Genomic DNA, 15,035 nt, shown 5'->3' with positions numbered 1-15,035 from the left:
ATTGAAACAAATCAAAATTTACATCTCATATTACACATTAAATCTAAATCCATATGTAATTTTGATACTATGACTAACATTGATTGCATACAAAATTATTGTTTGATTAATTAAAAATTAATAAAAATATTATAATTTTAAACAAAAACATTACATGTTAATAATTTATTTTATATGGATTTTAATATATTGATATATCTTTATTGTGTTCATGCTATTTTTTATGTCATGCCTAATTATTTTTCCTTTGTTTGTATTAATATCTTAACCCATGAATTATTTCATATAAATTGTTAAGTTTAGATATAATTATTTAAAATTCTAATCATTATATTTTTATTTATTAATATAAATTTATAAATATTATTTTAATTCAATTTTCTAAACCATTGCGATGGCATGTTGTAATATCCTAAAAGAATTCCACAGCTTGGAAAGAATCGAGGATGGAATAAAAATTCAAGTAGCAAATTCAATCAGTAGATCCAAGTTTATTCGCCACGTTATTAATGGGCATAATCAAGGTATAATTTTAAAATTTTTTAAACTCAAATCTATTTCTAAATAATTAAGTCATTTGAAAAGTTGGTTTTATTATTAAAATATATTTAAATTATATTTTTAATTGATATTTTATATATTTTTATAATTATATTTAATTTTAAAAAATATTATTTAAATTAAATATGAAACTGGTCGAGTTGAGATGTAAAAATACTTGTCTTGAACGGGGCCAAAGTACTTGACCCTTGTACAAGTCTAATTATAAACATCCTAATTGGATTAAGTGAAGAATAGATCATACCTAGATTTCAAAATCAAATCAATCAGACTAATTATCCTCAAAAATCAAATCAATTAGATCATCTATCCTCAATTTGACCGGTCCGACTTATTTATCCAATTCAATTTTATAAACTTCAAAAAATAAAAAAAAAATTTGCAAATCAACCATTCCAATCCCTTATTTCAAACTGGTCAATTCAACCTATCCAATTACCCGGTTTAGTTATTAAAAGATTGTGCGTGATGTTCGATAAATTTTGAAAAAAAAAATGAATGTTAAAAATTGTTAAGGTTGAAATTATTAGTAAGTACTGAACATCCAATCTATCAGTAAAAGATTAACATCCCATTTAAGTGAACAGTAAGTTCATTTATTTAGTTATTCCTCATCATGCTTTTTAAATGGAACCTGGTTTTGCTGTTCTTCAGTCATCAAGTTCTATATTTATATATATGAGAACATTACATTCTTCAGTTATGGCTTATAGATTCATCGGTCTTCCATTCTACTATAGCAAGCGTATGCCGGCCTCCGCATGCAACAAGTTTAGAGATCCAATATCCTTCAGCACCACTACCGCTAACACTTTTTGGAGCTGGCAGATTGATCGGGACTTCCATGGGTTGACCTGTTGTTGCCTTCCGCCCATAACCTAGTCGTCCATGGTCACCTCGTCCAAACTGCCCCATGATACAAAACGGTCAGCATGATTAATGTTTTAAACTGTAATATACAATGATGAAATGGGTGGATAAATCATCTCTGCGTATATGTCAAAACTATGGCATGGGTAAGGCGACACCATATGATTACACAACATGGAAAAAAATAACTAAAACACGATACCATACAAAAAGGAAATACAAACATGACATGAATACATGAGCATATCTAAATCTATCTAAAGCAAATTATTAAGATGCCAAAAGTTAAATAAATATAGAACACCTTAAACATGATTATAACACAAGAAAATACACTAACACAACACGAATACACGAATCACCGAATCTAGGCAACAGGCACACAAGTACAGAGGAGAGAATCTTCAGTCGTATATTAGTTGCGTATTTATTTAGAACACATAAAAATTACGGGAACACTAAGAATGCATGTATATTGATCCTGTTATCTGTTACTTGAGTCATTTTCTTTGAAATTTATCAATGTTTTTACCCAAGTTACTTAGATGTGAGTGTTGGATATGAATACTTGTCTGACATTATCAACCTCTGAATAAACCCTAGGGTTTTTAAGTTGGTAGATGCTCAAGCAGTCTCAAGGACGAAACCCGCATCAAGAAACCAAAATTCCAATACACATCCAACTGAAGTTGTCAGTTATACATTCAGCCTTAATTCATTATCTTGGTTTATGTGCATTAGAGAAAAGCAAACTGAAGATAAACCAAGAATGGATGAAGACTAGAGGGAGGACGGTGAGCGGCAAATTCCAAGCAAAGGTGATATTTGCCCAAAAAATGAAATGATGGATTGATAAAAGATTCCATTATGAAGACTATGAAAACATATAAGAGCAAACTCAAATTCGGAAGAAGACTAGCCACTGAGATAAAGTTTGATATGCTTAATTTGTTTACTCAGGTTAAGGGATCATACTCCTCCATCCATTGAATTTAGCAGGCAAAGCAACTGAATAAGATGTGTTAAGTATTTTACCGAAAACATGCGCCCATCACGTGTCAATGCAACCGAATGTGTTCCACCACAAGATACCTGGATTAAAATACACGTTTTAACCACAAGCCACAGTAAGAAATGAGTAGGGTAGAGGTGTCTAGTATTCCATGTATCGAATTGTATTTATAACAAAAAAATGCATTTAAGCTTCTTCATCATCATATTTTTAACTTAATTACATGTATATCTTTTATACTCCCTAATCGATCAAGCTGAAACAAATGCTAGAATTTGAAGTGGCTGCAGAGAAAGATGAAGTGCAATACCTGAACAATATCTTCCCCAGCTAAAAGTTGAACCCTTTGTGGCACCATTTTACTGCTCTTATCGTTATCTCCGAACCCGAGCCTCCCATGTTCTCCTCTTCCCCAACCATACACCTAAAATAAAAGACATAACAGAAATATTGCATTTCAGGGGAAATTTTACATGCTCCAAAGCTGAAAGGCATTTATGCTTGTTACTTCAGCAAAATAATAGAAATAACAAAATGGCTGTATCCATAAAGCTGACTTATTTTCTCCATCATTAATTAGCCAAAAGAGGCTTGGCAGCAATGTTCCGAATAAGTAGAATTTCTTCTAGAATTCATGAAAGTCAAAACATGATAAAATCTCTTGATCACACTAGACGTGCTTTGTATTTTCGTTTTCTCCAAAGAAAAATGGATAAATACCTCTCCATCATCAGTCAATGCAGTGGAATGCCATCCACCAGCAGCAATATCAACCTAAACGTGCAGACAAATAAAAGACCTATCAGACTATCAATAAACATTACACACGACCAAAGCTAGCAAAGAAGAAAGGATAAAGTTATGGATAAAACTTTAGAAGCACTCAACAACAGAATTTTAAAATGAAGAACGAATGAAGAAACAAAAGCAAGAACAGTCACTATTATTAATTTTATCTGATTACTGAAGTTCGTAACAAGATAAACATAAGAGACTGAGGGTATATTTATAACCTATTAAACCTAAGAGCAATAGTTAAGATTTCAGAGATCTACCATTACTTAGTAGATACACCTTCATCAAATCCTTGTGACCTATACTTCCAACCATTCCAACCATCGATGGAACTGAGTTTTCTAAATTCAATTTGCCAACAACTAGATAAATACGATGATAGTAGGAAACTTAACAAGGTAATGCATACCAAAGTGAGACCAGATAATCCTTGGACAGGTATAGGTTGTGATCTTGGCTGAGTGTCCCCAGTTCCAAGTTGTCCGTATTCGTTATTACCCCATGCCCATAAAGTCCCATCCTCCTGGAGAGCCAAATTATGAAATGCTCCCACTGTGATAAGCCTCACATTTTCGAGACCTTGTACTCTCACAGGAACAGATATTTGTTTTCTGAGAAAGGCAAAAGGAATTTTGCATTAATGTTATAACATATGCTATGAATTTGCAGAAAGATATCAAGATGATTTAACTGCACTCCTCGAATATGATCACATGGGTTGGAAAACCCCTAGCACTAAAGAAAACTAAAAAAACTTGAATCAAAGGTAAAATACATGTCTCCGGGTGGCCAAGGTTGACCCCAGGTCCAAACATATCCTTCATGTGTCAGCACTACAGAATGAGTACCCCCAGCAGCTACCTAAAATATAAATCACCGGATATTAAACACAAATTTAGGTTAAGCTCCAGCACCGAAAACAAGCATCATGTACAAAGACAGCTGATGTAAGAGAAATGAATCTACACCATATGAAAAATATGCTAATAATAATGCAAACAGAGAAATGCTGTTCAAAATGAACCCGTCGTTTACTGAAATAGGTATTCACAAAACAGGACCAGAAGACTTGCTTAGGCACACTGAAAGATCTGAACCTCATATAAGCATTATAGGAATGAATAAAAAAAGAAAAGCTAGTTGTCATGTGAGAAAAAATAAGTACAGTTAAGATTTATATGCTCTACCTGTATCAAGCCATATTACTTGGACTTGGGTACGAGTGTCAAATACGAGTATGTATCTTGGAGGACTCTAGGAGGTTAAATCCCCATATCCATGTGTTAGACACGGTAATTCAAGAAAAATAAAAAGTCCAAGCAACATAGGTATCAAGAACCAATAGATAGATTACATGCAACAAAAATTAAGGGAGGATTAAGGGAGATGAGAGAACCAAAGGAGACATTTTCAAGCATTTCCACTCTTTAGTTCTTTTTTCCCCCTACTTTCCCTTATTAACTTTTATTTAAAGAAAATAACTAGTGCCAGGATAACATTAATTACCACATAGTAAAATTATGTAATAAAAAAACGGGTAGGTGGTTGTTATATCCATATTGTTTGAAAATGTTTTACCCCGTAAAGTCGTCGAACCTCTTTTTTCCTTTTCTGGTTATTCTGCTGGAAAAAGTTATGTTACTCAGACTTAGGTCTAAGTGTTTCCGATGTGAATGTGTGCAAGTCTTTTTTCCAAAACTTTTATATATTTGGAGGGTCTTTTGATGCTCATATCCTCATAACCCTGTCCAAATATGTATGGAACATGGGTGTCAAATATAAGTACTCCAAGCAAAATGAAGAGTCAAAGTAACATATGGTACAAGCATCAAGGTTAAAAATGCTTTGCCAACAAGGTCTTGAATTGAACATGATAATTAGAGTTCATCTTTAAAATTTGGGCTTCAAAAAACCTTCTATGATAGCTTCAAATAGGACAAATGAAGTTAATTGTTAAGATAATTTATGCCCCTAAAAGTGTGCCTTAAGCATATTCAAACAGGTTATTAAGAAACAAGGCAAGAAGATTCATGCAATCTGGTTCAACTTCAACCGAAAGTACAGTCATAAATTCAAATAAACTACCTGGCGAACTACAAGCTTTGGCGCACAGCGCTGAGGAATCACAATGTCCCTTCTCAAAGGCCTACCAGTATCATCTTTCCGCTCAGGCTCTTCACCACACTGCCCATATTCATTCCCACCTGAGCAAACACACTTCACATGATTACATTCATTGAACACACACTTCACTCGCTGCATTAATCACAATGAATTATTAAACCCAATCTCACCAAAGCCATAAAGCCGACTAATCAACCTTCTCTCATCCACCCAATGACAAAGAAATTTACATTCCACAACAAACTTGTTGATCGAATAGCACACTAAGCTATTCCTTTAAAAAAACATAGGATATTTATCCAGTGTGATCCTTTTGAGTTCTCTAGCAACAAATATACATACATGTCTGTATGTGTGTGTGTGTATATATATATATATATAAAACTAATAGCTTACCCCAGGCATAAGCTCTGCCTTCATCATCAACAGCCAAACAATGCCACCCACCAATAGCTGCCTAGAATAAATAGAGAAATAACAATTTAACATGCAAGGGAAACTATATGTGATGGAAATAAAATTAAAACTCCATATTACTATTTGAAAATTTTAACATGCAAGAGCAACAATATGATAGGGAAATAAAATTACCTGAACAATTTTAACATTAGCAAGAGCCTTAACCTGACTTGGAATATTCTCAGTTTTGGTCTCGGGAGGGTGCCCTAGGGTTCCTCTCTGGTTCCATCCCCAAGTAAACAACTGAAGTTCAACAGAGAACACCAAGAAATAAATCAAGCTTCATATATTTAAACTCCAAGTATACAAGAGGAAGGGAAATGCGCATTTGCCAAATTATTAAGAATCATATTCATATTTCACAACACCAAGAAATCAACTAATCTCTGGTTGCCAGAGAAAAATACTTCAATTTCAACCAAGATCTGTTTCAAAACACTCAGCAACAAATGAAATTTGAGAAACAATGGAACTGTTTGGTTTTTGCTTCAAAATGCAAAGGAAAATTGCATTCCAATATATATATATATATACACGACATAGTTAAGCATTAGAACTCTATTTGACTGTTCCTTTTCATGCTGTTTGCTTCCTCATAAGTTGCTAACAGGAAAAAGCCAAATGGGAAGACAAAATACTAACTAAAATTCAACATAAGCATAACATAACATAACTATTTTGTACATTCGTAAAGTAACCTAATTTATTTTCCAAATAAAATCACCATTTTACTTTTAATTATCCCAATATATTTCGGAAAAAAGAATGAACATACCATGTCAAACAAATACCTTCAAGACTCATATCAAAGTCCAAATAACATAGATAACAACCAACACACATAAAGTAAATAATTTTTGTAGAAAACAAATGTATTCTATTCATCCATTCATTTTTGTTCTTTTTGTGTGTGTGTGTTTGAGACCTCAGTATCCGGTGGACCCATTGGACCCGACTATTTTGAAATCGAGCCAGGTCAAACAGCAGAAAAGCTTCTCGAGTCTCTACTTTCTCCATTCACAATATTTGAAACCAAGCTCTTCACCACTTTTTCCATCGGTAAATTCTTTATTGTTCGAAGCAATATCGAGAAAAAAAATGGTGAATGAAGGCAAGTAGCAAAAGCAACAGCTGATCAATCAAAATCCCGATACCCCAAGTTGGAACAGTTGAAGATCAGCCGATGCTCGTTACAAACACAGATTTAACCAAATGGAATTAAGGACTGAGTAAACAATACCCACTTCAAAAACACTAAGAAGAATGAATATATAAACATATATAAAAGCAGAAAGGGGGAGTGGCGGTAGAGACCTTGCCATCATCACAAATAGCGAGAGAATTACGGCTGCCAGCGACGACGGAGCGAACATTGTGAGGCTCAAGAGCTTGAACAACGCAAACCCATTCTCTTTCTTCATTGTTTCCGATACCCAATTGACCATCTTCACCTGAGCCCCTGAGATTACAAGAAGAAAACAGAGAATGAGGAGCAAATAAGTGAATAATTTGATAGTAAGTTAAAAGAATGAAAAGATTGAGAGTTGAAACCAAGCAATAACAGAAGAGGAAGCCATTGAAAAGTGTTAAAGACGGCTGAAAAAATGGGAGAACATTAGAATATATAGAGAAATCAGCAGCGGGGAGGTTTTATGAGAAAAAAACAAAAGGTTGGGTTTGAAGTGCCTCTTGCAATTGCAAGCTAGTTGGGGTTTATCATTTACGCCAATTCGATTCTAACACGTGCGTTTAGTGCAAACAAAAAGGTTCAACTTTGCAGCTTTTTTTATTTTTTTTTCTCATTACATTAAATTAGTTCTTTTCTGAGAAAAAAAAAAGGCTTTTAAATTCTTTAGTAATCCTTCGTATTTCATTGTAGTAGTTGATCATATGGTTCGTTATTAAGCTCGTTTCACGATATATGTCTAATGATGATATTTCGTGTCTTAGGGTCATTTCTGTATTGCTTTTCAAAAGCATTTCTGGCTTGAAAAGCTATGCAGAATAAGTTATTTTTTGTTGAAATTTTTAATTTTTCAAAAGTATTTTTGAAAAGTACTTTTGAAAAGGAGAAGCTAAAATTTTTAGCTTTTCTTCTCCAAAAACACTTTTAATGGTTAATTACTTTTTCATCTCTCCAATAACATAGTATTTTTTCTTTTTTTTTCTTGGTACTTAATTACAAATATGTTAAAATCATTAATTAAAAATAAAAAAAATATTTTTTAAAATACTAATGACAAATATTTAATAGTTATATTTAAATATTTAAAATATAGTTTATATATTCTAATTAAATTTTATAAATAATTAATATTTATTGCTTAAAAATATTTAAAATTTATATTTTATATATTAAAATATTAACAAGAAATTATAATAATTTTTTTATATTCTTACTAAAATATAATAATATTAACAAATTTAAATATTATTTAAATGTATATTTGTCACTTTATAATAACATATCTAAAATTAATATTTTACTTCTCAAAAATATTTTTTAACAGTAATGCTAAACATTTAAATTTTAAATTAAACTTGTATTTTTTACACCACTTTTTAAAAATATTTTTTAAAAGTATTGCCAAACTAGCACTTATTATGAAGACATTGGAGGCCTTTACTTCCATTTCGTTAAGCATGTGTGCAACAGTGCTACCATTGGAATCAACGACAACTTTCCTATGTCCTTTATACAATACTGGAGTCCATCATAGCATGCCCATAACTCAAGTACTTCTGCAGGCCCTTTAGGTTCCTACTAAAGCCAACAATCCATTGTTCATTTGAATTTCGAAGTGCACCACATGCGAGTGCTTGTCATTTATATTTATTTTGATCTTTACTCCACCTAATTTATTGAGTTATTTGTTAGTTTTGAAGTTGGAAACCTTTAAATAATAATATTTAAAATAAATTTCATTGTTAAACTATTTGGATGTCAATGCACTAAGACCTAGCCCTGTAATAGCTAAAACAACTACTTTTTAATAATGTATCAAGACCCCTTAATAATTCTTGAGATTTGAGTTGTTGAAATATTTTCTCAACTCATATTTTCACATTGCAAAATTGTGACGGCGTAAATTTATACTATCACGTAACGGTTTCTAGTGGCTTCTATCAATCACGTCAATGCAGTTAACAATCAAATCAAATAACTAACAATACAAAAGGGTTAATTGATTATTTTTAGATCACTTGGGTCATTTAAAGATCAATTGGGTGCACTTTTTTATAAGGACTTAATTGACTTTTTTTTTTCCGCTTAGAGTTTTTTTTTACTTTTTAATAAAAAATACAAAGACCAAAAATAACAAATTCAAAAATTATAAAATTAAAATTGATCAAATTAAATTACAAAAATTAAATCAAAACTTTTGCAATATACAGGCTAACTAATCTATTTATACTCGGTAAACTCTAAAATTTCCTGCACTCAGATCTTGATATCCTGATATGCATCGAATATAAATACCAAAAACAACACTTTTTTCCAATACATGCAATATCTTTATTATTTTCTTATAGATGCTACCACTGTACATGATTATTGTGAGCAAAGTAACAATAGATTTTTCTTTTCTTTTGGTACAAAAGAGGCTGGGGAAAGAAGAAGAATTGCAGATACAGTCGCCGAATGTCACCTTTTAAGATAACTATATGATCCAACTAAGCTAAAATCCGTATATAGTGGTGTTGATGGGAGGTTCTACAAAGAAAAGTAGAGAGGCGAAAGCAAGAATGAAAATAGCGAAGACAAGGAGTGATTTGCAAGGATCGGCAAATCGTCCAACAAGTCTGATTTGTTCTTCTCGACCAGTTCTTGAAGATGTATCATCCACTTGTAGCGTAGGGCATATGACAAAACCATATGCTATACCACTAAACGCTGCTCCCAAATGTGTCCTGCATATATAATTTCCCAATGGATGAATTTTGGGAAATTCTGTTCTAAGTAACCGGCGGTGATTATGTCAAAAACAATATAAAAGTGAGCATATATCTCACCAGTCATCAATGGGACCGAAATTGCTTAATATGCAGCTAAGAGCTGTCACTAGTATTGCCTTTTGGAACATTCTCTCTGAAGCATCCTTTGCAATTACACCTTTATTTTGTATTTGATAAATCAGCCATGCACTAATCAACGCAAATACTGGTCCCTGCATTTAGTTTCGCACTAAACGTTACATTTATACAATTTCTACAGATATGTGTCTATTTCTGTTCTTTTTAAATATTTGTGTTTCGCACTTATGTATAAAGATATGACTTTTAAAGATTCTTAAAGATACATAAAAAAATCCGATCATACTTGTTTAAAACACATACCTATACTCAATATTTACACCTGTTAAATCCGTGTATTCATTAGGGATAGCATTAATCAGTTTAAATCAATTTAAGCGAACACATTTAATTAAATCAATACTTAGTTTTTGAAATCAGTTTATTAATTTAGTTTAGTTTAGCTTATTCAATTATCGAATTTTAGAGTTGATGACCAAATATATTGAAGTAACTAACTATTTTATTTTAAAATATAATTTATACAATATAAAATATAAATTTATATAATAATTTGAAAATCATTTATATGGCTAGATTATGTTGTAAAATTTATATAAAAATATATATAAAATCAATCTCAAGGATCCGCACATCAAAAATTTTAAAACTCTCAATTTAACCGTTCATGCATTTTAGGATTTCTTTTAAAATTGTAATTTAAGTTATTTTATTAAAATATATAAATACTCTTATAATAAAATTTGTTTTAATTGATTTGATGTTTGTTAAATCATGGTATCTATTAAATCAATGACTTTATAAGTAGTATAAAAAATAATATAATATTATATTATGTTAATATTAATATTAATGTAAATAATTTAATTTTCAAATAAATAAAACCAATTAAACCACTTAAACTGACTTAAGATTGTTTATCAATTTTAAAAGTTAAAAGTCAATATAATCAAATTTTGAACCGAAGTGACTGAACTCATGTTGTAATTGTGTCATGTCTGATATTGCTAGATCTAGAAAAAGTAACTCACCGTGCCACCAACTGTTGGCTGGGGCGTATGAAGAAAGCTTATCAAGTTTCCGGTGAAGCCGCCGAGCAAATATATTAAGAAAAACGTAAAGGATCCGTAATATCTGCAAACTTGAGGCCCGAAAGAAAGAAGCGCCCAACAGCCAAGAGATACATGAAGAATTCCGGAATGCTGCATCACCAATTCAACCATTAATCAATTCATATGTTGTTAATTTTATGGTAACTAAAACGGGAATTAAAAAAAGAAAAAAAGAGAGAAACATTGCAAGTAAGTGGAGAGACAATGAAGAGGAAGATCTAAGCAAACGTTAAAATTATATATACAAGTCTTTAACCTCCCCCCCCCCCCCCCGCCACAAAAAAAAAAAAAACCCCACCTACACACACAGGCTACTTAATCCTAATTACCATGCATATTGTGCTTTTCTTGCAAGTTGTACTCCTACAAGCTAAGCAAAGCTACTTTGGCAGTAAGTTACGCCCATCTACGCCTATTTTTCTATTTGAAGTGTTGGTATTTGATACTAGTGTTCGGCATACGAATATGGAGATATGATCTCCAAAGATCCTTTGCAGAAAAGCTTAGAAAAACCTGATCAAATCTATGTTGAATACATACATCTATCTGACACTTGTACTCAAGTTCGAGTTACATAGATCTATGCCTCCTGAAACCTTTGCCAAGCTGTGCTGTAAGCCAGCTCTATAAGTGCAGCATTATGTTAGTAACCGAATTCAAGCATGTACGATTTTGTTTGAGTTTCTTTCAAATAATATATGAAATCATGCAAAAAGACAAAAAAGAACGGAAAAAAGAACACGAAGACGAACCCAATTGTTTTAATCCTGTACCAGAAACATTGGTGTGACAAGCCTCCACCATTCTCCAACCAGAATGAGATCATTTATTTTGGCTCCATATAATGAAGGGATGGAAAATAGCTGCAACTCTGAGACTTTAACTGGAGTGGCTATCTCAAATATAAAAACAGCAATGTTTATGGATGCCACTATGCTTCTACATTTAGAATAAAAGGATTATATTAGACCATGAATTCTACCTTCAGTTATGACCTGACAAACTAACAACTATATATATCAAGAGAAGTAATGAAGCAAAACCCGAAAGGCATTCATTTGCACTAACTAATCATGCCTTAAGTGTGTTATGTGTGCTTTACACCTTTATGACACGAGATTTGTGGTGCCATGAATGTGTTGACACAATTATGACAGGAAACACGATTAGAAATGTCATTCGGTGTTGTGTTTTCCTATCATGTCAAAATGCAATAAATACAAAATTAAAGGGGTAGTGATTTACACTAAGTAGAGATGAGAGGCTTCATCAGAGTATTGCAAGGCTTCAGACTTCTTTGAGACACTGTTAACATCCCTTAGCCTGAAGCCTATATCGCTTCTGAATTTTGCCTTTTCATCTATCGCATCTTCGCCGACAGAAAATGGAAGTACGGTTTGGTCGCCTTCAGGGATTTTCTCTTCGATTTTAGAATTTGAATCTGAACAAACAATAAAAGAAACTCGGTGTTAGACTGGACAGTGGACACCAGAAACCAAAAAACGGTGGCTTGTATGGTCTGATATATATATCATTAAATCGCTTTGGTTTTCATCAACTGACTAAAAACCGATTGGATCAGTAAGAAAACAACAAAAAGCCAGCAAAACAAAGTGTCTAGCCATATCCGGACAAGTCCTTGCATATCCAACATGTACTTTGCCATGTCATGATCGTGTGTGCTCATAAGATGAAATAGGGACCGTAAGAATAAAAGTATTTGGCATATTACATTACCTTCATCAAGTTTACCAAGATAAGCTTCCAGAGATTCCAGCAGCCCCTTCTTTATGCTACTTTCTACACTTCTATCAACCAACACCATGGAAGAACCCTTTTTTGAATCTTCTTGCAACTTTCGAAAATAAGAATCCAAAGAGATCAGCTGTGAATTTTCTTTGGGCAATGCTTTCATGGAGAAGGGTCTTGGATGAACACTAGTGAATGTCCAAAGACGCCATTGATGTCCATTAAAACCTCCATTTTTGTTCCCAATCTCAGCTTGACGCGATTGCCAACCATTGCATTTGCAGTCACAATTTTGATCTTTATATGGCAATTTGAAACGTAATGGAATCACAGCCATGGTGACCTACAAGCCATCAGTAATTGAAAGAAACTTAGAAAATGAACATACTCATATTGGAACCATGTTGGACCCAAGACTTACGCTCGAGTCTAACCAACATAGTTTTTGGTTTTAACTATGCTTTACAATAAGATAGCTTTCAGAATAAGGAAAAAGATGAGGAGTCATTTTCAAACTTAAATGCTTGTTTTGGACATGTAATCGAATATTGATATAAAAGATAGTCTTGTAAATATCAAATACGTTTCAAATTAAAATAACATGACTAATCAATGCAAAACTGCCAAAGTCGAGTAAATGAAAATTCAAGAGTATGAAGCTTGCATTAAACTAATGAAACCGTCACGATTTCATCATATATATACAATAAAAACTCCTATCTTTTCGACATTTGGAGAAACCCCCAAACCTTTTAGTTTCTTTAAAACAAACCCAACACAGCATTTTCTTTATCGTAGTTTTCAACTTCTACAACATTGACAGAACACAAAGTTCAAACTTTCATCTTATGCTTTTTTTCACAATAACGTTAAACACTTGGTGAACTTTCATGATTCACTTTAAAAACAAAAGAACATGGCTCTTACATTATGAAACATATGCTTAAATTTAACATGATAAACATTTAAAAAACTTCAAATGTCTTGCAAAGCATGCCAAATGTATCTTTTTTAACTTTTGGGTTTTTTACTACAAATACAGTGGAAGAAAGAGAAGAGATAACAGAATATATATATAAGTACATATACATATATATCCCATATATATAGTAGCCATAAAAGTAAAAACAATATTGTAAAACGTGAGAAATTAAATTAAGTACCCCTGTTTTGAAGAAGATGAAGAAGAGCTTAACAAAGACGGTGTGTTTAAGGAAAGAGATGATAATTTGCAGACATTGATGGTGTGTTTTCCATTAATGGAGGTTCATAAATAAAAAGGGCTTATTTGATAACCCGACATTTGTGGTAAGGGTTTGCTCTTTTGAAAATGAAAAAAGGTTATAGGAAGGAAGCGATATGGTAGTGGGAATCTATTAAAGCTTGAGTTATCGTTGTTTGTCCAATTGTAATCCGCCATGTGGGAAGTAATGCAATCTGTATTGTATGGGATTCGCCGCAACGCCCCGAACCAAGATTTGCGTGGACCCCCACCATTGCCTTTTATGGTTGTTAACACATTTCCTGTTTAGTCAAAGATCATCAAATACTGATTGTACAGTGATGGCAGGCTTAGATTTTTTTATTTTTAGAAATATTTATTTTTCCTTTTTGAAGGCAAAACAGAATAAAAAATAAAACTAAAAAGAATCCATTAAACCCCATAGGGAATTTAGAAAATGTTCAATTTTATCGTTTGTGAAAGCAAAAAGTTTTGATTTTTTTAGTTTGTAAGTTTTTATTATTATTTAAATTTGGGCTAATGGTAAAAGCAGGGAAGAACAAAGTGAAATCATCGTCTACTTCACATCATTTGGGTTCTTAAATTGTTGGTTTACAGTACTCGCCTTAACAGTGAATTCAAAAATTCTCTCTTTTTTCAAGAATACTCTGTGTCTCAAAATCAACTTGGTTTAGTTTTCAAATTCCACAATTCAATAATTTTTAAATATGTGAAATCTTCGTCATCTTCATTTAAAGAATCTTCCCCTAAAACTGTTTTGAGACCTACAAAATTAATTGCGTAATCATCTTTATTGCTTTATTAACCCTTAAATAATTTTACTCGGAATTGAAGATTAAATTGTTGTTCATTTAATCTCAAAGCAACTTTTTAATATTTTTAAATTGCTAAACTTTTTAAAAACATATTTTTTAATAATTTAATAAATTTTTATGGGTCAAAAATGGTCAACAAAAAGTCAACTTTGATCAATGTACATGTCATAAGTCAACAGCCACATGCATTTTGTTTGGTTGAGGTTTTTTTTTAATACCGTTAATTTTAGGGGCAAAAAAGTATAATAAAATAATAATTC

At 32.2% G+C, this 15,035-nt stretch overlaps 2 protein-coding genes across 3 annotated transcripts; both read right to left on the bottom strand.

Moving 5' to 3' along the window:
• Positions 1-1,135: 1,135 nt before the first annotated feature.
• LOC107912719 (ultraviolet-B receptor UVR8) lies at positions 1,136-7,529 on the bottom strand. Its single transcript, XM_016841028.2, has 11 exons — positions 7,373-7,529; positions 7,136-7,280; positions 5,954-6,064; positions 5,759-5,819; positions 5,324-5,442; positions 4,014-4,099; positions 3,648-3,849; positions 3,164-3,217; positions 2,754-2,867; positions 2,467-2,523; positions 1,136-1,467 (listed from the first exon to the last, which is right to left on the bottom strand). The coding sequence occupies exons 1-11, from the start codon at positions 7,396-7,398 to the stop codon at positions 1,258-1,260; spliced, it is 1,185 nt and encodes a 394-aa protein (XP_016696517.1). The 5' UTR covers positions 7,399-7,529; the 3' UTR covers positions 1,136-1,257.
• Positions 7,530-9,295: 1,766 nt separating this feature from the next.
• Positions 9,296-14,063, bottom strand: LOC107912718 (RHOMBOID-like protein 9, chloroplastic). 2 transcript variants are annotated; one of them, XM_016841027.2, is made up of 7 exons: positions 13,881-14,063; positions 12,706-13,060; positions 12,214-12,409; positions 11,742-11,907; positions 10,888-11,058; positions 9,836-9,990; positions 9,296-9,733 (listed from the first exon to the last, which is right to left on the bottom strand). In XM_016841027.2, the coding sequence occupies exons 2-7, from the start codon at positions 13,052-13,054 to the stop codon at positions 9,502-9,504; spliced, it is 1,269 nt and encodes a 422-aa protein (XP_016696516.2). In that variant the 5' UTR covers positions 13,055-13,060; positions 13,881-14,063; the 3' UTR covers positions 9,296-9,501. The 2 variants fall into 2 exon arrangements, with proteins under 2 accessions (XP_016696516.2, XP_040937281.1); XM_041081347.1 differs by having other exon boundaries at positions 11,742-11,904; positions 13,881-14,039.
• Positions 14,064-15,035: the final 972 nt, after the last annotated feature.

Source organism: Gossypium hirsutum, chromosome A11, assembly GCF_007990345.1.
Source record: "Gossypium hirsutum isolate 1008001.06 chromosome A11, Gossypium_hirsutum_v2.1, whole genome shotgun sequence".
Lineage (NCBI taxonomy): Eukaryota > Viridiplantae > Streptophyta > Magnoliopsida > Malvales > Malvaceae > Gossypium > Gossypium hirsutum.
This window is presented reverse-complemented; position numbering and strand designations above follow the sequence as displayed.